This window comes from Aplidium turbinatum, chromosome 10 (assembly GCF_918807975.1).
Source record: "Aplidium turbinatum chromosome 10, kaAplTurb1.1, whole genome shotgun sequence".
NCBI lineage: Eukaryota > Metazoa > Chordata > Ascidiacea > Aplousobranchia > Polyclinidae > Aplidium > Aplidium turbinatum.
The window spans coordinates 22190008-22212648 of record NC_137481.1 but is presented as its reverse complement, the minus strand read 5'-3'; the positions used below and the strand labels follow the sequence as shown (position 1 = coordinate 22212648).

The following is a 22641-nucleotide window of genomic DNA, read 5'->3' as shown; positions in this document are numbered from 1 at the left end:
TAGAATCGAACCTTTAGGTTTACGAAGAGCTTCAATGAAATGTTAATGAGGTAGGCCTAGCGGTTCACATATGACTTTCAGCCAGAAAGATAGGATTTTAAATTTGCAGGTCACCATAGAAGTTATGAAATTGTTATGGCAATGCTCTCCAACCAGGGGCGCCGGAACGATTTTTGACTGGGGGGGGGGGACAGGATTATGAAAAAAAGGGCACTTTTTAAAGTTTTAAGATAAGATATAGCGATAATGCTGGGCAGTTCGTTAATCGTTTTTCCCCTATTAGCCATACAATCGAAATGTGAGACAGATAAAGATAATTGAATAAATATATTAAAATAGCTTGAACAAGAAGAAACAAAAGATAAATTTCACGTTCATAGCGTCACAATCTGCTGCAAAGTATAAAATGTGTCCACGGGATAATTTGTATAGCCTACTGTAGGCTATGTGTATATAGACAAATATCAAACCATTCCAAAGTACAATTTACGCGCGTCGGTTTCTCGAATGAGCTCATTTGCAACAGTGTCTAAGTCAATGATGTCCATCACCTGTTTGTGAATAGTTGCAAACATTCGGTTGTTAAACTGTTGTCTGTCATTGTGGTACGAAGCCACATTTTTACTCTCCTCATGGCGGTAAAACTGCGTTCAACATTCACCTTTCCTAATTTGACCCTATGTCATAACGGCTTTACTTACAGTTTTCTTTCTAAAAAATTTTGACTTCCAGGTTCTCACACTCTTTGCTACTCTAAGACGTTCATAGGGCACCGTTTCTTAACTTTCCTACAATTCTGTAGGTCAGATCTATGGTCAGACCTATCACTCAGATCTTTTTTTCTAACTGAACCCAAGACCACGAGGAACATTTTCTTTTCTCATAAGTCAGCCATCAATAATACCCTGTCATCCGGCCCTACCTTTGGACTGGTCCTATGCAATGCAAAACGTTCCTTAGAGGTGCCTCGAATCATTGGCGTTTGATTTTCACAGCTGGTCGTAACATCAAACATGGTTGTGACATAACCGTCTTTGAAGAAGCAAAGGAGTGGTAGAATTTCATTAAATTATGTTTGTGACTTACACAATAGCTCATTATCGAGTAATGATACAAGAACTACATACCGGTATACAAAGAACAACGGCTCGGAAGGGCATAATGCTATGTTATAATGATGTAACCTACTGTGATACAGAATTTTGTGTGTGAATATTATTTTGAGGCAAAAATGAAAGATGGTAGTTTGGCTAAAAGTGAATTGCAGAAATTGTTACATTGAAAAATGTGCAGTAGCTCACATGACCTTGAAAGGGCACCTTTGCTCCCCCATCCAGAGAAAATTGGAGGGCAGTGGGGGCGGTCGCCCCCCCCCCCCCCCGCTGCCCCTGTCTCCAACCTTAACTCAACATTCAGCATTAAAATCTTTTTCATAAACCATGTTTGTTCCAACCCTAAACGCTCGTGCATACTTTGTAAGCGTAACCGCAGAAAAGGTAAGCAGGCTAAGCGATTACATAGTCATTGTAATCATCTCGAACCCAAATCTACCACTTGACAAGGCATGTTGCGCTATGGTGAGGTACATAATGGTGTGTCCAGTTCTATCACTCAATTTATTACAGTTCCATGGTCCATTTAGTGTCAAGTAAATGCTTGTACTGTAGGCGGGCTCAAGTTGTCAACCTTATAGTGGTGAGTCCTGGTAATTGATTCTTGCAATCAAGCGAATGACAACTAATCGAGACAGCAATGGTAGCTCACAGAGCTCTTGTCGGCTGCATAGCTGAGTGGTGAGAGCCTTGGAAAGGCAATCGAAAGGGCGCCGGTTCGACACCGCTCAAGAGCATGCGGCTGTGTCTTTGACAGGACACTTAAAGGCATGCCTGAAGGTGGACACGAAGATTGGCTTCCTTGCCTTCCCGTCCACTTAATCTAAATCTTCAACCACCGGGTGTAAGCCTGAATACGACAAATAAATAATAAGATAATATGATAATAATATATGAAGATAATAATATGAAGATAATAAGATAAATAATATGCCACTCCAACCTATACTGTAGGCGGCGTTTAACTCAATGCACACTTCAATTTTATAAGATTATTTTAAAATACGAAATATTCCAGGCTATTACAGTAGGTCTAATTGCATAAAAAAAATATCAGTAACCTCTAAAGTACATGTAGCTCCACACAAAGTGAAAATTACATGACTTTCAACCCTTTTTTTATTTGTTAATGAAAAGATAATGCCTAAAAAGACATTATCAACTGCAGACAGTGGCCAATGCTTCGATCTTGCGGATCTCTTCAGCGCAGTGAAATGAAAGTAGAGAGTTGAATGTGGATCCTTCTCTTGTATCATGGTCATGGGCCAATGCGATACTGAATAAATCCGGAACGAGTTTTAATAACACTCTGTTTTGAAAATATATATTTCTATTAAAAAAAAACGTAAGAAAGAGATACAGTGTACTTTTCATGCTCTAGCAACTGTTTAATCATATAAACATTTCGCTATGACATGTTTCAAATCAATTTTGAATCTTTGTTAGTTTGTTTTGGTAACGACATAGTGTTGACGCCAAAACGAGAAAGCAACCTCTTAACCGTTAGAGGTGGCTTGTACGCCCACCCAGCAGAAGTGGTGGTGGCCTTAACCACATATTAATGAATCAAGCAACGTTTTTATAACGTGTTTTGATGGTAAACAAACTGGTAAAGTCGATTACAGACCAAACAATTATTAAAATTTACGAAAACAAAGTCTCACCTCAAAGTACAGTAGTGTTTCCCAACCTCTCGGTCACGAAATTATTTCCATGGCCGTCAGGGATTTATGATTCGATATCCTTGCAAAATCTGTCAATTTTACATTGATTGAACGTTTGAAGACGTTGAATCAATGTAAAAATGACGGATTTTGCTGCCTGGGAATTAGGTATTTTATTGAAGAGGTTTGAATCATTACACTTTTTGCTACCATTGATTGAACAGCAAAGCACAATAGTAAGTAATTTGTAGCCTACTAAAGCGAAAAAATCAGTCATTGCAACGATTGAACGCTTAGAAGTGTTGTATCAACGTAAAAGAGACTGTTTTTGTCTAGATAAAGAATTTCAAAACCAACAAAAACGATGTCAAAAGCATGAGCGAATTGAATCGTCATTTTATCCAAAGCTACTTTAATCGGTTTATTACCACCCAGCCAATGTTTGGAACAGTGCAATATACTTTGTTGTATCCTGTGTCCAATGCACGGTGGTTGCAAATTTACATTATATGGACGGGAATGCAAGAAAGCCAATCGTTGTGGACACCTTCGCTTCAAGCATTCAGTCTTTAAGTCATTCAGCGTCGTACCAAACAGTAAACACACACACAAAGCCGCTGGCTCTCAAAGGCTGACGATCCAGCGCCCGTTTCGTACGTCTTGCAGAGGTTATCAGTCGGCTACGTCCATTGGAAGTTCTTCCATGAAAAGGACGCACAAGACGTAATTCATGGTCCATTAATTTAGCTGCTCATAAATACGACAACTATACTCCACAAAGCATCGCATAAGTCGTTAAACGACATTGAAACCACTACAAAGCTCTCCTTACTTCAAGGATGACAAACATAAAAATCCGAAAAACAACTAAAAAGAAAAATATTAGCCGAAACGACTCCATGCTTCTTTACAAAGGCTTGCAATGTACGCGCATATACAACAAGACCAATGAGCTGCGTCTTTTGTGTGATGAACATTTAGATTTTTAGTTCATAAATAAAGAGGTCGGTCACATAGTGGAACCACAGAAGTGGTGCATTAGAGTAAAGCGTTCAATAGGTTGCAGTTTAAGTTGGTGATTGGAAAAAATTCTAAAGCAGCACTGTTCAACCAATTAACTTAAACAGGTCTTTTTCCGTTGATACTATGTCGGATAACGTAATGGTTTGTGTTACAGCTGCAAATTGATGATGGCAGATAGAGAAACCAACTATTAAACGCAGCTACATAGACGATGTCTTGTTTGAGCTACTCCTAGAATCGCCAGTAAAAGCGCGAAACCGGTATTCAAGCTCAGAGTCTTTTGGCATTTTTCTCTCCAGCAGTTGGCGCTGGAGTTCTTTAATCTACAAAAATATAAAGGGACAAACTTTAGAAGTTAGCCACAACCTAGTTTCGGAGTCTGAAGTTTAGACCACTGTAGAAGTGATTACATCGTTTTTTTGCGATGGTCATAACATGTAAGCTAAAGCATGACTAGAAACTGTCTCACAACAAAAATATCTGAAAAGGATGAAGGTGGGAATCAAAGCACCTTATTCGTTAACGCCAGTGTAAACAAATAACACATTAGTTTCTACGGAGTTCGTCACGTTTTTTTAATAGCTCTTGCGGCAAGGAGAAAGAGCACACGTGTAGTAGCCTCCAAAGCTGAGCACTGGCTCGTGCTATAAATGATCGTGGTGCTGACGAGGATAAAACATTCGTCCACTACTTATCCACGCATGTGGATATCCACTGCTTATCCACGCATGTAGCGTCCACTGCTTATCCACGCATGTAGCGTCCACTGCTTATCCACGCATGTAGCGTGCTACAAAGCAGACAACTGGTACAAATATTGGTAAAGGTTTTGAAGTCTGCATACTTAAGGGAAAGTGATTGTTGAAAGAACGTAGCACATGAGGCAAAACATTCACGCTCATTTGCGCAAGAAAGGTTCTCAGTTCGCTATGGAATTTTGTTCGAGGATATGAGCAAAGAAATAGCTGCACGAGAGCATTGTAGGTTAAAAAAAAAAAATCCATCGATTCAGGCATATAGCCAGGGATTGGTGTAACATGCAGGTCTGAAAGCTTTCTGCAAGCAAACAAGAGTTTCACCTGCGGTTCACTTTGTGGGTTTTCTTGGCGCATTTCTTTCAACCTGTTTTGAATTTGACTTGAATGTAGTTTCATTCTTTGTTGGACAACTTCATTTTTCCTTCACATAAAAAAAGAAAGAAGATTACTGAATTGCCGACCCAAAGAATGAACAGCCAATCAAGTCTTGACACACAAAATTACAAATGTTCAACCTATTGCTAAACGAGTAGCTTACATTGTGGACAGAAACGCCTCTCTATATTTTACATTATACTTTATCGTTGGCACACAAACGATCTATTTTCAGCACGATATGTGCCTAAGATCAAGATCAATGATATGTGTGTGCTGTGTATCCAGCAACTACTATGAAGCAAACCAGCTTAGTGGTCGAGTGGTTATCGCCTTCGGCTCTGGAGCTGGTAGATCTGAGATCGATTACAGGTCAACCGAGGACTTTAAAAATGATACTGATTGTGTTCTTTTTGCCTAACGCAGCGAGAATAAGTCAAATGATAATGTGATGACATCGTAAACCTGTTATAAAATTAAAAATTAACCCAGTCGCTAAAAGACCATAGCAGTTGTAGAGCGGCAATAAATAAACTATAGTATGAAACGAGATGAACTCGCTAAACTAGCTTACGTCAAACTACTTCTACCTGATGAAAAAAAAAGCTACATGACATTTTCATCTCATCTTCTTAATTATCCATGTTGTAACTGCAACCTAACCAGAAAATCAGTCCTAATTTGCATAGATTCAACGCCTGCAAACGTCTGTAAACGTAGCATCGATTTGTTGACTACTGCCAATTTATATCATCCAAGTTCACAAGTAAAAACTTTGATGTAAGCTTAGCTAATTTGAATAATTAAAGTATTTCTCTGACATATAATTACTTCGGATAATCTTACTTCGCTACACTATTCGGCTGTGCTCGAGTAAAGCTCGTGTTTTGTGGTGCAACCTTTCTTTTTTCACCCTGTCCCTGGTCCTTTTCAACCTCGTTGAGCACGCTGGGTATCTCTAGTATCACATGACGTCGTTTATCCAATCTCGGCTCCTGCTCAGACTGCTTCCTGCGTGGTTTAGTTCATGATACACTCACTGTACTGTACCTAAGGCTGTGAAGTCGGTCGAAAAATATACGACTCTGACTCTTTGAAGTAAAACTGGCCGACTCCGACTTCAGTGTTGCCAGATTTCTTTTAATTTTTGTCCTTTTTCAAAAATTTAACTTCACTTAAGTTGTGATAGAAATTTAAACGACAAGTCGACAACTTTCACAAAAACTGACAAGAACAAACACTTCTGTTTTCTGGTGAAGTTCAATATGCTCAATATGCTTCAATATGTTCAATATGCTCTGGTGAAGTTCAATGAGCTCAATATGAAGAACAAAAAAATATGTTTTGAAACTAGAAAAAAATTTATTGCTCATCGTTTTGTATCAATCCGGAGTCGGCCGTTTTTTAACGACTCCGACTCAGGACACGCTACAATTCTTCCGATTCCACAGCCTTGACCGAACCTTTGCAAGGACTGTTCTGACGAGGCTGAATTATCATATCACTTGATGAAATTTCTATTGTAACTTCTATTTAGAGAAAAGCAAAACCTTTTATGCCTATGTCAATTTGCTGTTAATTACCCTTGCCCTTCGATTTCAGAAGATACAAAAAAGGATTGTTTAAAGTTTCTTACGCATTAGAAAATATATGAGCATCAAAGTTGGATCAATTACACAGTTTTCCGTTCAACATTTAGATTGTTCTGATATTTTCAAATTACAATTTCAATTACAATTAGCCCACTTTCAAATGTAATAAAATCATTAATGTTCTGATCAAATGAAAATGAAAGACGCCATACTCGAGTTTCACCTTATTAGTGATCATCAGGATGATCCATGTGTCTTGAGTGGAAATCAAAGTTCTAACTCGATGGGAATTGCGGACGTTTCCGACTTGATTGAGAATCGAACCTCTGTCGAGATTGTAGTACGTTGTCCAGTATGCCGTTTTTAACCAAGTCGGAAACGTCCACAATTCCCACTTACGTGGAAGTTCGATTTACACTCAAGACACATCCCAAACAAAGGTGAAACTCGAGTCTGGCGTCTTCCATTTTCGTTCGATCGGGATATTAATGATTTTACAAATCTCCACATCCCCTTAAATATAATTGATTACGCATTTCAATTACAAAAATTAAACGTTTCAGTATTTATGTTCATCGATGAGCTTTAAAGTTTGATTTTATCAAAAACAAGTAGAATTGCACTTGATAAAGATTAGCTTGCAATGTAGAACTTTCTTTTGAATCCCAAATAACGGCCTAACAAAAGAACCGATATCATGCGTGCGACGTACCAAATGTAACCTAAGTGTAATTTGGACCAAAATTTTTAAAAATTACAAATAGAATCACGCAACAACAAAAAGTCTCAATTACAATTACATGAAAGCTATCAAAATCAAGTGGCATTGGTTTGACTCTCGGGGTGTGCGCTTGAGCAAAGCACGTTAAGGACTGCTCTCCATTCAGCAGCATCAAATGGATGGGATAATTCCTAGGCAACAACAATCGGAACTTTTACTCTGTCAATCTCGGTGAGCGTCAGTGAGTCCAAGCTTCACCAAACATGCAAAACTACCTGGATCAAACTCTCTAAGAATCTTTTCAGTCCGAGGATAAAGATTCAAATAATCCATCAAAATGTGTAATTAATTATATTCAATTACAATTGGAATTGATCCAGCTCTGATGAAAATGCACCTCAAAATTAACCATCAAACATGACATATTCTTCACGTTTTTATAATTCCTCTCCAAAGGTTAACAAAGTAATGGTAGTTTATAGAGACTTGCAGTAAGTATCACTGTCCTGGCAAAGATAAACTTCCAATCATACATGAACGATGAAGCTAACAAAAGCCAGTTAGTCGAGATGATGAGTAAAAGTTATCCAGTTACGTTTAAAAATGTGGTGGCAAAGAGTATTTAGAAATATTTACCTCCTTGAAGATTCAACAGGAAAAACCCTTTCTACCTTTTCTTCTCGGATGCTTTGGTGGACTTCAATAGGTTCTGGATCGATTGCATAAGGAGGAAACTTAATATCGGCTTCTGAAACAACAAAACACCACTTTTTTGACAAGTTTATCACAGATGGATCTTCAAGCTGTAGCTACAAGTTCATTTTTTTAGGACTAAGCAAAAGCAAAATTGTTATTTTGTAAATCGTTGCTTTGACGCAACGAGGTATGAAACTTACATCCACCAACTCACTATACCAGTGAACCTACTGCAGTATGTCTGTGTTTTCAACCGAACAAACTACCCGAAAGTAGATAAATAAACTGGAAAAAATAGTGTTGTTCCTCTGTTGAATTAGAAATTGGAGGTAGGTAAAGCACCGTCAAGCTTATTCAAAGGAGAATTAACAATAATTCTGCACGTTATTCCATGTTACAGGCAGCATGAAAATGCTTGTTGAGGTGCATCCAAACATAGTCTAGATATGTAACACGTTTCCATGCAGGTGCGTACCTGTCTTGGAGCGTGGGAAAAACCTCTGTCGTCTTCCGGTTTCCTTTCTCCACTGACTAAGAGCGGTGGCATTCCTTGTAAATGCATGACACAATTAATTCGTTCGCTAAGAAGTTTTGAGTTGTCATTGTCACAACATGAAAGTAAACAGACACCTGAACCTGGCTAGGAACGCGACTCTTGAAGAATGTAGATAAGGGAAGTTTACTGCAGCGCACACTTTTTCATGTCAATATAGACTACCTACCTTACCATGGTCGAACAGAGAAAGACAAAATTTGGTCAAGTGAGATAATATAAAAAAGGCAGAGACTCAACAAAAATAAATGAAAGGGGGTTGATGGTTAATGAGATAAAAAACAAAATAAACGAGAGATGAAAAAAGCCAGAAAAGAAATAAATGCACACAAAGGTACGTAGTCGCTACAAAGGTTTGAAATGAAGGTTAAAACTACAGCTGCTCGAACCAAAAAGGTTTTCGTAAAAATATGCTCAGTTTTTACAGTCAAATAATTTCCTAATTTAGTTTTGATATGAAGCAGCAAAAGCATTATGTGGTTTGATAATTATTGATCGAAAACTTTGAAAACGGAAAATAGTTTTAATATTTTGCTAGTTTTGTGTTGCATAAGAACAGCCAATTAAAAAAGTCTCTTTAAATTTAAAATTAGCTGAATGTAGTCGCTAACTGCATGTACTAGCTGTGGACGCTATAAACCTTATTTGAGAACTGACTACAAAGCTCTAATGATGAAAACTGGACTAACTTCAATCACTCAATCAACTGTCGCCCTCTGCACTTCGCCTTTCGCTGCCTAATTCACGAGAAGACAAAATTAAAAGCAAAATTTCATTTCGATTTGACACTCAATTAGATGAAAAGCGAAGTGCAGCACACAACAATGCACACACACACTATACAAAAGCGTAGAGCTCACAAATGTTAGCCTACTATTTTGAGTTATTTTCGCGTTAATTTATAAAGAATTAACGTCAAAACAACACATATAGTCTCGCTACTGGATAAATGATGGCTACTATACCTAACATAAAATCAAGTAAATGCAAGACGCCATAGTTGGAATGACAAGTTTACAGCAAGAAAATAAGCAAAGAAAACTAAATAAAATGATAAAAATAGATAGAGAAAGCTGTGGCACACGTTGCAGTCACAAACATTTCAAGCAAGAAATAATTTGAAGCTACTTTTTAAGTTTAAAGTGCTTGGATTTTGAATAGAAATTAACTACTGTTTTAACCCTTCCTCCAAAAAACGTATTTCTTGTTTGAAAATGCAAAATCTACAAGAATGAGCACATTTCTTTTGAGGCAAAAACGTTTGGAATTTTCTTGGCAGGCACGTGGTTATTTAAGCAAAAGCTTGTGAGAAAGAGACAGAAAACTGATGCAATGTCAAGAACCATTATATTTCACCAGTGGAAGCAGAGACTTAGAGGAAGAGTCTTTTACGACACCTTCCTGGTTCGACTTTCGGATTGTGCGCTTGAGCAACGCATTTAAGCGCTACTCTCCATTCAGCGGCAGCTAGTGAATAGAATAATTTACAGACAATTCTACTTAGACAACAAGCGGAAACTTGACTCTGTCAATCTCGGTGACAGGCCTGTACCAGTGGTTGAAAGTCTCTGCAAGTATGTGAAACTGCTAGAAATAACCTCTCAAACAAGCTTTCTTAGTCCGAGGATGAAAATTCTATCAATCAATCCTTATTTTCACGCTGACAGCCTACAACACATACATAAAATAAAAATTTGAAAAAGCAGCAAAACAACACACAGTGTATAAATCGTACAAATTAAAGCAGCCAAATCATGAGGTTAGAACTATAGGAAAGATTACAAGTTGCGACGTATGAACGTTTTTTGCTCACAAGACTCGACGATTTTTGTCATTGTGCAAAATCAAATGACGCAAAATCCTACGTAATGACGTAAAATCTGCTGCATGCAATGACGCATGCAGGAACATGGTATCCAGTTCAGTTTGTTGTTATTTCTGACCATCATAGGGAAAAACAATACATGCCAATCAGGGGCTCTATCCACTTTTAGAATTCGGGGGGGGGGGGTGATTTTGGACAGTGGGCTAAAATCGTCATAGTCATTTCAACAACAACTTTCAACTCGTCTTAGTCATTTCAACCACTCCAATAAGTGGGAAGTGATCACCCCCTTCACCCTTCCTTAGATAGAGCCAATGATGCCAACCATAGCAGAAGTCCACATAAAGGTAGAAGCGAGAAAATGCGAACGCCACAACGTGCTAAAGACCGAGACGGAATAATAAGTTTAAAATTTGGCACAGATGCAACGCCTTTGAGTGAGAGTGAATGATGACGTCATGCAATGGTAATGACATGAAATGTAAAGCAATGCAAAGGATAGCAGCGTGATGGATGATGGTTGAAGAGTGATGCTCTCTTCATGCAAAAGTGAAGTGTTGTTGCAATTACAAAAGCGACTGGATCGGAGTGCCACTGGATTGCATGTCAAAGGGTTATATGCTGAGCTGCTTGAAATTTACTCAAAACAATCCACATTTTGCAAATTATGCGAACAATTCAAAAGTCAACTAAACTGCGGGTCAAACCTTAGTGTAGAGCACTTAATAAACTGCTTGATTGATAAACCTACAAGGGTCCACTCAGCGCCGCAAATCCTGTTCTACCTCGTTAAACGAAAGAGGGAGGTGAGTTACATCAACTAGCTACAGCTATGAATCATATAGTAGTCCGGGAGCGGGGATGGTTGACCCTGCATTGTTGTATTAAGTTTTTTTTACTGTTGATTTTGGTAGCCAAGGGTCTCTATTTTCAGAAACTGCTTGATGACATGTTGTCACCTTTGGGCAATTTGAGAAATTCAAGATGGCGTCCAAGATGGCCGCCATTACCTATAAATGACCATAGCTCCCTATCCATTCACCTTAGGAAGGTGATTTTTGTCTCTATACCTAGGTTGTAGGGGTCAAGCTATCCATTAGAACGAAGTATTATCTTAATATTGTATTATATAATGGTAATTTCCAAGATGGCGTCCAAGATGGCCGCCATTACCTATAAATGACTGTAACTCCCTATCCATTCACCTTAGGAAGGTGATTTTTGTCTCTATACCTAGGTTGTAGGGGTCAAGCTATCCATTAGAACTAATTATTATCTTAATATCGTATTACATAATGGTAATTTCCAAGATGGCGTCCAAGATGGCCGCCATTTCCTATAAGTGACCATAATTCCCTATCCATTCACCTTAGGAAGGTGATTTTTGTCTCTATACCTAGGTTGTAGGGGTCAAGCTATCCATTAGAACGAAGAATTATCTTAATATCGTATTACATACATAATGGTAATTTCCAAGATGGCGTCCAAGATGGCCGCCATTACCTATAAATGAGCATAGCATAACTCCCTGTAGCCTAAATCCCATGTAACTATCGTATTGTAGTAGACGGGCACTAATAATTCACTATTGTCTTTTTAGGTGCTGCCCGTCAGGGCCCGATTAACCATGAGGCACAGGCCTCAGGCCCCCTGGTTTTAGGGCCCCCCATTTTTTTTACATTAGTACCGTATGCGTAGGTAGTGAAAGTTGTTGTGCCAGTGTGTCCACAGTTGTTATTTTTGAGTAACAATTTCAAATTGTGTAACGATTTTGCCGTAACAGTTGAGCACTCCTGCTCTGCATTGAAAGCGATTGCCAATAGGGGCCCCTAAATTTAGCTGTGCCTCGGGCCCCCATCAGCCTTAATCAAGCCCTGCTGCCCGTAGCCTATAATATAGTATGACGATCACCAATAGTGAAACATGAATGGAGAACAGTGCTTTTTCGTGTCCAAATTTGGATGTGAGAATAAGGCTGAACCGTTGAAAGACACTGGTCCTGTCAGTATTCAAAACTTTATCAAGCATAGCAAAATCTATGGGGACAGGTATCATGAACTTCTTGAAGAAAAATTTAGTGAAAATCCTGAATGCACAGTTAAATGTCACAGAAACTGTGCTTCAACATACACTTCAAGCCTCCAGGTTCAAAGGCATAAAAGGAAGAATCCAGAAAGTTACTCGTTTTACATTCCGCCTAAGACCAGGAGACGGTCATCACTGCCAGGGTTTATCTTCAAAGTAACTTACATTGTTTGTTTTGTGGTGAAACTTGTGTGCTTGAAAAATATCCGAAACACCCTAAACGTTGGCGACCAGCATATTCATGTCGGGAAATAGGCAGCGCAGGTGGCAAGAAGTCACTCAAGCAAACTATACGTGAAGCCTGCGAACGGCGTCAAGATGAGCTATCAGAAGTTGTGCGACAAAGGGTAGATATCACTGTAAGTGACCTTCACGCAGCTGATGCAAGGTATCATGTGGATTGCCGAAAAAGCTTCTTGTCAGAAAAAATGTGGCTTCAGCTGCAACCAAGTCTGATAGCCAAACTAACATTGATTGTGCCTTTGAATCACTTGTTGTAATGATCAAAGACTCGTCCGGCTTCCTGAATTCAGCTGAGTTGCATGAAGCATAGGCTACAAAGAATTCGGGAGTGATAGTCTCACACGTCGTTTAATTGTCCCAAACCAGATTTACGCAAGGGTGATTTGCCTGCAGGTTATTGGGCGGGACAAGGTTGTGCTTGGTCATGAACTTGCGTCAGTTTCAACATCCATGTTTGATGATACTGGAGATATGAGGGTTGTGAAATCTAAATCTACCTTAAAGAAAATTCTCCAAGTTGAGGTGTCTGATAGAGTTGCTGGCAGCGCAGAAGGTTCTACTAACCTCTTCCAAAAACAAGAAGCAACTGATAGTTGATGATTTTGTCCAGGATGAGAAGTTTCATGAGGACAACACACAACATCATAAGTTAGTGGTAACAGGAGCAGATCCGGTGCCGATCAAAATCAGTGAAGGTGGAATTGTCATCTCACGGGCAGATTTGTTAACTTCACATGAAGAAGCAGATAACGTCATTGTTCAACAGGTCTTGAGTGGTGCCTCGCAAAATGCAAAAAGCAAAATCACTGTCGTTGCCGATGACACTGACATCTTTGTACTGTTGCTGCATTATCATCACATGGCAAATCTCAAGAATGTTGTATTGATGGAGTCCCCAATCAAAGGAAGCGCGGTGCTTGATATAGGAAAAAAACTGTACAGAAGCATTGTCAGGTAGTCAAATGACTACTCACGGCACATGCACTTTCTGGCTGTGACATCGTCGCCTCCTATTTCAAAATTGGGAAGGCTACTGCATTCATAACACTTCGATAGATCAAACGAAATATGGTTGGGTAAAGGATCACCAAAACAAGTCCCTTCAACCAGTCACCCTACCTGATGAAGTCGAACTAGCCCCAGAGATGGTATACGACGTCTAATAAAATATGGATGCCACGGTAGGCTACTACTCCATGCAGTTCACGTGCTTGTAGTTGCAACTCTGCTAACATGAAATACACAATATTTTGCGCCTGCTATAATCGGGTTGCTATAACCTGACATCATAGAATAGTATGTAAGATAATTTAGTGTTACTACGGCCATGAATTTCACACAAATTGCGGTGGGATGGCGCAACGTTGTTGGCTTTCCAATTATGCAAACCTGGTTCGACTCCCGGCTTCAGCTGGTTGTTGAAAAACACCGCTCACCTCGACCCAGGGTGTAATAAATTGGGTGGGCGTAGTTGCTGAAGTAAAGGCGGCCGAGAGAAAGGAACTGGCCACCCTACTCTCCTTAGTGCCGAAGGCTTAGTACAATGAGAACCTTATCTTCTCATACCCGACACTTGAATCAAGTATGGGACCCCCCTTTACCTTTTACGGCCATCTTGGAAATTACCATTATGTATGTAATACGATATTAAGATAATACTTAGTTCTAATGGATAGCTTGACCCCTACAACCTAGGTATAGACAAAAATCACCTTCCTAAGGTGAATGGATAGGAAGTTATGGTCATTTATAGGTAATGGCGGCCATCTTGGACGCCATTTTGGAAATTACCATTATGTATGTAATACGATATTAAAATAATACTTCGTTCTATGGATAGCTTGACCACTACAACCTAAGTTTAGAGACAAAAATCACCTTCCTAAGGTGAATGGATAGGGAGTTATGGTCATTTATAGGTAATGGCGGCCATCTTGGACGCCATCTTGGAAATTACCATTATGTTTGTAATACGATATTAAGATAATACTTAGTTCTAATGGATAGCTTGACCCCTACAACCTAGGTATAGACAAAAATCACCTTCCTAAGGTGAATGGATAGAAAGTTATGGTCATCTATAGGTAATGGCGGCCATCTTGGACGCCATCTTAGAAATTACCATTATGTATGTAATACGATATTAAGATAATACTTCGTTCTATGGATAGCTTGACCCCTACAACCTAAGTTTAGAGACAAAAATCACCTTTCTAAGGTGAATGGATAGGGAGTTATGGTCATTTATAGGTAATGGTGGCCATCTTGGACGCCATCTTGGATATTACCATTATGTAATACGATATTAACGTAATACTTAGTTCTAATGGATAGCTTGACCCCTACAACCTAGGTATAGAGACAAAAATCACCTTCCTAAGGTGAATGGATAGGGAGTTATAGTCGTTTATAGGTAATGGCGGCCATCTTGGACGCCATCTTGAATTTCTCAAATTGCCCAAAGGTGACAACATGTCATCAAGCAGTTTCTGAAAATAGAGACCCTTGGCTACCAAAATCAACAGTAAAAAAAACTTAATACCGCAATGCAAGGTTAAGGGAAAAAATGGCGTTTGGCTCCCAGACTATAGTGACAAAAATTAAAAGTAATCTTAATGGAAAACTTCTTTCTTTCAATGAGCGTTAGATTACTACAAAGTACTGCACTTCTAAGAAAAGTGCCATGCAGAATTGAAAAGGATGAATTTCGATGAAGATTACGGCTTAGCAAAAGATCGGACTAACTTCCTCCTTTGATCTGCAAGATGACTCTGTCGGTCCTTCATCGCTCTCAGCTGCTCTTGTCTTGATTGCTCCTGTCCTTTAAGGTCCATCAGAGTCAAGTCCTTCCTCCCGCCTCGGGATCTACATCACAGAGGTGATAAGTGGAGGAGAATTTCTTGAAAGTAAAAATGAGAAAACTACATTTTCTTTTTTACGAAATTTGTATATCTTTGAAATTTTATCGGCTGCGTGGTCGAGTGGTGAGAAAACCTGCTCGGCGCTCAGAGGGACGCAGGTTCGATACCTATCGACAGGTAATATACTTTAAGCTGGATTTATGGCAAGACACATAATGAAATGTCTGAAGGTGGCCACGAAGATTGGCTTCCTTGCCTTCTCGTTCACTTAATTCAAATCTTTAACCACCGGCGTAAGCGTGGATACGACAATAAAGATGAAGCAAACATTTGCCCTTATGCTAGTTATGTTCAAAATGTTAAATTTTTTCAACTTTCTGTCGAAATATGCTGAACAGCAGCGAACATGTTGTAAAATGGCACTGTCGAGTAAAAAGTTGCTCCACAATGTAACATTCCTACGTTCAACCATTTAAGTGAAAATCTCATTCACCTAATCACAGGCAAAGTTCTAATCTAGTGGTTCTCAAGGGGTCGGCGAAGCGATTTCAGGGGTCCGTGAAAGCTTCCGAGTTTGCATCGTGCTTGATAAATTACAAAATTTAAAAGTTGGTTTATTTGTGTATTACAGTGATTCTCAAACTGTACGACGTGTACGTCGCAACAGTGCGTCGTTTGAAATTTCAAAGAACATCGCACAAAGGTTTGGTTTCCTGACTAAAAATCATATACTGTAAATGAGTTAAATCTTTTAACAAGGCTATGTTCAACTTAATTATTTTGAGACAGCGGGGTGTTCATCAATGCTTAACTTATAAATGCAAACGTTAGTCAGCAGTCTATCAGCACTTACAGTTTTGCCATGACTGTGATTACAACGAAGTACTGATTACAAATAAAAAAGGGAACAAATTTTTGTGACGGTCGTAAAAATTCTATTAATTTTTGATAAAATTTATAGAAAAACATTAAATTAGCATACAGATTACTGGTTTTTGATCTTTTGTGCCAACAAATAGCTCATAACATAACTTTGTCAATGTCATCAATCGTCATAAGTGCATCGCGAGTTCAACAAATTTTTCTAAGTGTGTTGCTTCGAAACTTATGAAACAGTTGATTCTATTAGGAGACGCGATATACCAAAAATTCAGATAAAATTTTTTAGGGGTCCGCGACCGCTTTGAAGGTACCAATGGGGATCCGCCAAGACAAAAAGGTTGAGAACCACTATTCTAATCTCTTTCAAAAGCTTGAGCTATTATTTTATCGAACACTTTTTGGTAATATATTTGTTAAAAGATGCAGTGAAGAATTGAATTTAAGAGCAGAGAAAAGATACGTTTTATCTCTTCAAAACAGTTCAACCAATCTTATCATACAATAGAATAATAGATGATGCTTAGAAAACGTACTTTTCAGCCATTAAAGAATTTAAAAAATATTTATTATCTCTGCATTGATATCAACAGCATTGTCACAAAAGTAGCTTAAGTTTTCTAGCAAAAAGATTCGCTCATGCATACAAGACATTAGATATAATTAGAGTAAATAATTGAAACTAATTCAAAAAGCGATTGATATTGAAAGAACAATGAGCCACTCTCTGACTCACGAGCTTAAAGCTTTCGGAGCTGTATAAATAACGCCTTGAAGATGAAACAATTCAATCGGCCTAGTGACTGTTTGGAACAAGGGATCAGATTGCGAACCGTAGCTCGCAATGTAATTGAATAGTGGCCATCAAACACTTGTATCCAATTAGTGTTACAATGAAGACAACAAAACGTTAAACAATTTAGGTATTTTAACATTGTAAAAATATTCCACGATGCAAACCCGTCGCAGGAATGCTGGACGTGTTTGAGAACAACAACTGAAGTTTCTAAATTTAACATTTTCATAGAATTGCCTGATTGCTACACGCAATGACACAATAGCTTACATTTTATTTCTGAGCCCTTCAACAAGACTGCTTGTGTGGAACTTTCCTTTGTATTCCTGGTAGGTCACAGGCTTGTGAAGAGAAGCCGACATGGGGGTCGGCCCGTGGCGCTAGAATAATAACAGTATTACATATATAGCGCTGTCCCCATACAAGATAAGAGGTATGTTTCATCGCAGATGTATTAAGGCCTAGCCTGCTAGATTGGTGCCCTAAAGCCATTCCTTCGATGCTGAGTGGTAAGCAGGAACGCGACAATGTGCCATGTTTATACGGTCTTTGGGATGAACCGGAAAGGAATCGAACCCAGGCCTATTGAACTTACAGATACCAAGCCGATGAAAATAATCAAAAAACAGGTTGAAGTTTTGCATATCGTATTAGGGACAGAATATTACGAGACGCGCAATTCCATTGTTCAGGTTCAAAACCAACTTCACTCTTCTTATATAACCTATAAAAAGTGCACTATTTTGTAAATCAGAACAAACGTAACCCTTCTACTGTACCGTAGTGTTGCGGATGAGCCAAAAGCGGATGTTCCTTCGCATCCCCATCATCTACAATTCCTAACATCGCAATTGCGCATATTCTCAAAGTATTTGCTTTGAAATGTAAATAGCCTACAATGGGAACGTTGAACAGCAAGAAAACCTCATTCGGCAAAGTCATTACGGTGATTCTATAACTTCTCTTTGGACTGTGATGTAATTTGGTCAGGATCATAGATTGTTTGTTCATAGTTGGCAATGACAACACAGCCGTGGGAAGCAAATGCTTTAAAAACACGTTTTCTTATCATTCCAATGAAACACATACAAGTCAAGAATTACCACTGGGCACTGAACTAAACATATTGTGGTGGGCTACTCGAACAAAGATGGAAAGTTGAACAATAGATAGAATATCAATCTTTTGTCGTTCTTTTCGTGACTATGGTCTGGCCTATCGCAAAATAAATCCACACAGAAATAAAGGTTTATAAGTTTAGAGGATCAGAAGCGGGTTTGATAAAGACAACAATGATTGTAGAGTTTTTATTGGATCGTTAAAAAGCCGTTATTTTCCCATAAGATACTACAACGTTTCTGGTCTTTGTTCCGCAGCTTCAAAATCTTCAATGCAAAGTATTCTACAGTACGGTTAATACATGTTTCACTGTACTCATTGTCTGAGCCTTACAAAGCTTCACTCTCTATAGTCAGGTACAATATGACTTAAGTTAAACAATTTATGGCGGTAAGTTTGTAACAAGAACATGACATTCAAGGTATTGCTGAGCTTTTGGCTTGAATAAAGAAGTGCGCTTTCACATAATACTTGTGTAGCATTGCAATAAAAGTAACTTACAACTAATTCGAAATCATCGCTCATGGGGGAAGGGATATTCCTTCCCGTGAAATTGATAGCTTCAGTTAGAATCTCTTCATCAGAGGATGCTGTTGACTCCTCTTCTATGTTTAACTTCTCGATTTCTTTGGTCACTGAGCAACAGATTGAGAATCAAGTTCTTTACGAGAATATAACAACAAAACAAGTACTAGGTCAGATATTGAAACGACACATTTATCGAATGTGTAAATCAAAATGCGAAATCGAAAGCTATGCTATGGTCAGTACTGTAGCGACTGTAGAAAAAATTGAGAGCTCACTAGAGTTTCAAAAAAGCAAACATTTTAAAGAGAAAATGGTCAATGCGAAAGTTGAAGTCCGAAAAAAGAAAGATTGGTCGGTATTTGCTCTCACAGATTTTGACAAATTTTGCCCTGTTTTTCTCGCTTTTTGTGTATTTTGTAACCCAATAATAGTTTTGACTTCGGACAACTGGGTCTCACGTGAAGCGCGTGTCGACTTCCACCAATTCAAAGTTTATTTCTCTTTTGCCATTTGTTAAAACAAAACAAATAATAAACGAAGTGGATGAGATAAGCTTTTAGAACAAGGCTGCTACTTACTACCTCTGCAACATCTTTACATAAAATTTGAAACAACCCATTTCAAGAAGGGTTTTACTGGTGTTTCGATTATGACACAAAATGCACTATTCAGTATTCAACCACATTAAGATATATACGTAGTTTCATAAAGTATCACACAGTGTAATTAGGATCATGGCTATTTATTCGTTCGTTATGTGTTTCACTAGTACGTAATGCTGAAAGGCAAATAAACAATCTCACTCATGACGAAAGCAGCAGTGGGCTATAATCAGGTGCCATCTTAAAAGATCACACAAACATTGCTGTACCAGTTTGCAAAGTAAAACAAGAACAAGCATCAAAATATATCTTTAAACGAACAAGCTATCTGCACTAATGACCTGGTGCGGCGTTACGATTCTGTAGTTCTTGGTACAGATAAGAAAGGATGACATAGACTCCTTGATCAACGATATGCTGAGGAGGAATTTGCAGAGGATTTCCTCTGAGGTTGAGCCCTGAAGAAACCATGCAACATATTGAAGACATTATGTTGGGTAAAATTTATCCTTCAGCATTGGTATTCATCAACGTCGTTCAATATCATGCAATACATAATAAGTTAAACCCTTGCTAGGAGAAAATCACTCAAGCATGACCACGTTTGTGCTAGTCTAGCATTATTCCATTGCAAACATCATGTTCCTACGCTACACAGTAGACACACTTTGCAAACAAAAATTCATGTTACAAAATCAATTATGAAGTGAAATTGCTTTTTGCATTCATGACATTTGCACAACAATCTAACCTCTTAGCGTAATTTATTAAGAATCGATTTCGCTATATATAATAATAGCATCTTCAGCTTATTCAAATAGAATAAGTGAATTTGAAACTAAAAATTACCGTTAATAGATTTTGTTAAGCCAAGTTGCAGTGGTAGACGCGTGATACAATTCCCCTCCAACAGTAGATTCTTTAGTGACCTTTGAAAGTGAAAGTTGTCAAATCAAGCAACAAACAATTTTGTAAGAAAATGCAAATAACTAGAACGTCATCAGTCAGCTACAAATTATACTGCTAAGGCAACTCTCATCATATATTGTTTTTCGTTGTAATAGTCAGAAATAAAAACAAACTGAACTAACACATCTGTTACCACAACTTCAAAAACCATTGAAACATAGTTAGATAAAATCTATCCAGAAATCTCAAGCCACTCTAATGAACAAATCAACAAAAAAAAATGACTAATCCAATACGTTGAAGTAAATACAGAAACAAATTGGAAAAATGGATTCTGTGGCAAGTAACCAACTAATTCAGTTTATATGCAATGGGTTTAACTACGATAACAATATCATACATTAATGTGTTATTTGTGCAATCCTGCTTTATACACATGTGAAAAAGCTAGTTTATATATGGTTTATCATGGCTAATCTTGTCCTGATGTTTCAAGATGAAAACCAGGCTTCTTTAAAGCAAAATGGATGATGATGATGATGATATGGCTAATCATATTACTTCAATTTTGCTAACTCACTGATGCTTTCCAATGGAAGTAGGCAAGGACTTGAGTTTGTTGTTTCGTAGATCGAGCCATACCAAAGCTGGCAATCGATCAAAGAAATTATGTGGAAGTTCTGTGAGATGATTTCCTTCCAAGTATAAATGCTGAAATCAATCATATCATCAGCAACTCAAAGTGTCCAGAAAAAATATGAAATCAAGTTTGCAATAGAAAGAAATGCTAGAACTGTAACTTCTAAAACTGTTATGTCAAGCAAGTTGGATTTAGTAAAATAAACGTCAAGTAGTTGATTCACTAGTTGAATAGCCTGTAATCTTTAAATATATTCATATAAGATGATAACAGCTGCAGTTTTATTTAAAAAAAACCCACTTTAGTGTTGTTTTATAAGTCGGGGATGGGCTTCTTGTATTTTTAGGAGCACCATAATTCTTGACACCTAGCTGGGGAGAATTTTCCTGGCAGACTAGTTTTCTCCCAGATCCTCAACCACCTAAATTTGACACTTCAAAATACTTTCCACTAAGTGTTTAAATCTCTGAACTTGTCTCTGAATGATGGGTCTCTGTGTAAAGATTTGAAAAACTTTGAAACTCCTGATTCTTTTATAGCTTGTCACACCAGTGTCTGAGCCAGATAAGAGCATTGTATGGAGTTCATGTATACATTTAAGCTGGCCATGACACAATAAAGGCAATACACAAAGGTTGTTCTTCAATAAACTTTTGACTTAGCATCGCATTCTTGTACTCAACACTACTTTATTAACATTTTATTCTCCTGCTACTAATGCTCCTTTTTAGAAGGGCAAGCACAATTCTCAGAATTCTAGAGTTAAGCCAACTTGCTGCTCTTGGACATGAGTAGTGATGCCTTCTGTCCACTTGTTGTCATGCATTATCCAGTTGGTAAAGGGTAAACGAATGTAGCCATCTCTTGAACTGAGTTGTAATATTTGATGCAAGTTTGATTTTTATGTAAATACAATGATAGGCTATCTGACCAAACAAGCTTTTTCTGGAATGAGGTGGTATGCAAGGACGTTTTGGAACTCCAAAGTGTGGCTCGATTAGAAAAAAGTTTAAAACCACTGATAAAGAGGAATGGGTTATATTCTATCATGAACCTTGACTTGTACTCAATTGGAAGAACATAAAATAAAACCAAAATAAACCCAAAATGTCATCAATCATATAGGGCCAGATATTAGAATGGTGATTCCCAAACTACATTAACATTATACATAGGAACTGACAAATTGTTCTTTAAACTATTTAATGTGATATTTTGGCTTGTATTATGCAGTATGTTGTTCCAGGGCAAACTATATAGTTAATATAGTATGATATTTGAGTTTTATGTACTATCATTGTTTTTAGAGCTAAGCAAATTCAAGAAAAAGTATATAAAGAAGTTGTCAGAATTCCACCTGTATATGCGGTAAAATAAAAAGTTGGTTTGGGATTGAAAACAATGAACGGTTTGCTAAATCCAGATAAGGGTCATCTGACTTATGATTGGTTATAAGTTTCTTCAGTTCCTCTTCATTCTTTGTTGAAGAAGACCGTATTGTGGAGTCTTCCTGTTTGCTTGAACCATCAAATGTATGCATGTTGACAAGAAATTGTAGCAAAATTACTTTTTATCACATAAGTTCTCATGACATTGTAAATGATTTCAGAAAAATCCTAAAATAAATCAAAAAAGATCACTTAAGACTTTGACCTATATT

The 22641-nt window shown here is 38.0% G+C and overlaps 1 protein-coding gene across 3 annotated transcripts; it reads right to left on the bottom strand.

Annotated features, from left to right (window-relative positions):
* Positions 1 to 2373: 2373 nt before the first annotated feature.
* LOC145778646 (uncharacterized) lies at positions 2374 to 22585 on the bottom strand. Of its 3 annotated transcripts, XR_014290450.1 has the most exons (13): positions 22339 to 22585; positions 20922 to 21052; positions 20282 to 20361; positions 19774 to 19890; positions 18804 to 18937; positions 17454 to 17563; positions 15393 to 15512; positions 8417 to 8490; positions 7882 to 7993; positions 5779 to 5943; positions 4879 to 4978; positions 2777 to 4122; positions 2374 to 2421 (listed from the first exon to the last, which is right to left on the bottom strand). XR_014290450.1 is itself a non-coding variant. In XM_082590180.1 (12 exons), the coding sequence occupies exons 1-12, from the start codon at positions 22519 to 22521 to the stop codon at positions 4000 to 4002; spliced, it is 1449 nt and encodes a 482-aa protein (XP_082446306.1). In that variant the 5' UTR covers positions 22522 to 22585; the 3' UTR covers positions 2431 to 3999. The 3 variants fall into 3 exon arrangements, 2 of the variants coding, with proteins under 2 accessions (XP_082446306.1, XP_082446307.1); XM_082590180.1 differs by lacking the exon at positions 2374 to 2421 and having other exon boundaries at positions 2431 to 4122; XM_082590181.1 differs by lacking the exons at positions 2374 to 2421; positions 5779 to 5943 and having other exon boundaries at positions 2431 to 4122.
* Positions 22586 to 22641: the final 56 nt, after the last annotated feature.

Bases quoted from the DNA above. Each gene is read 5' to 3' on its own strand.
- LOC145778646 (XM_082590180.1), bottom strand. From the start codon at position 22,521: ATGCATACATTTGATGGTTCAAGCAAACAGGAAGACTCCACAATACGG. The intron at 20,362-20,921 runs GTGAGTTAGCAA...TCACTTTCAAAG, and splicing joins ACTTCCATTGGAAAGCATCA to GTCACTAAAGAATCTACTGT. The intron at 5,944-7,881 runs GTAAATATTTCT...TAAACCACGCAG, and splicing joins CCTGTTGAATCTTCAAGGAG to GAAGCAGTCTGAGCAGGAGC.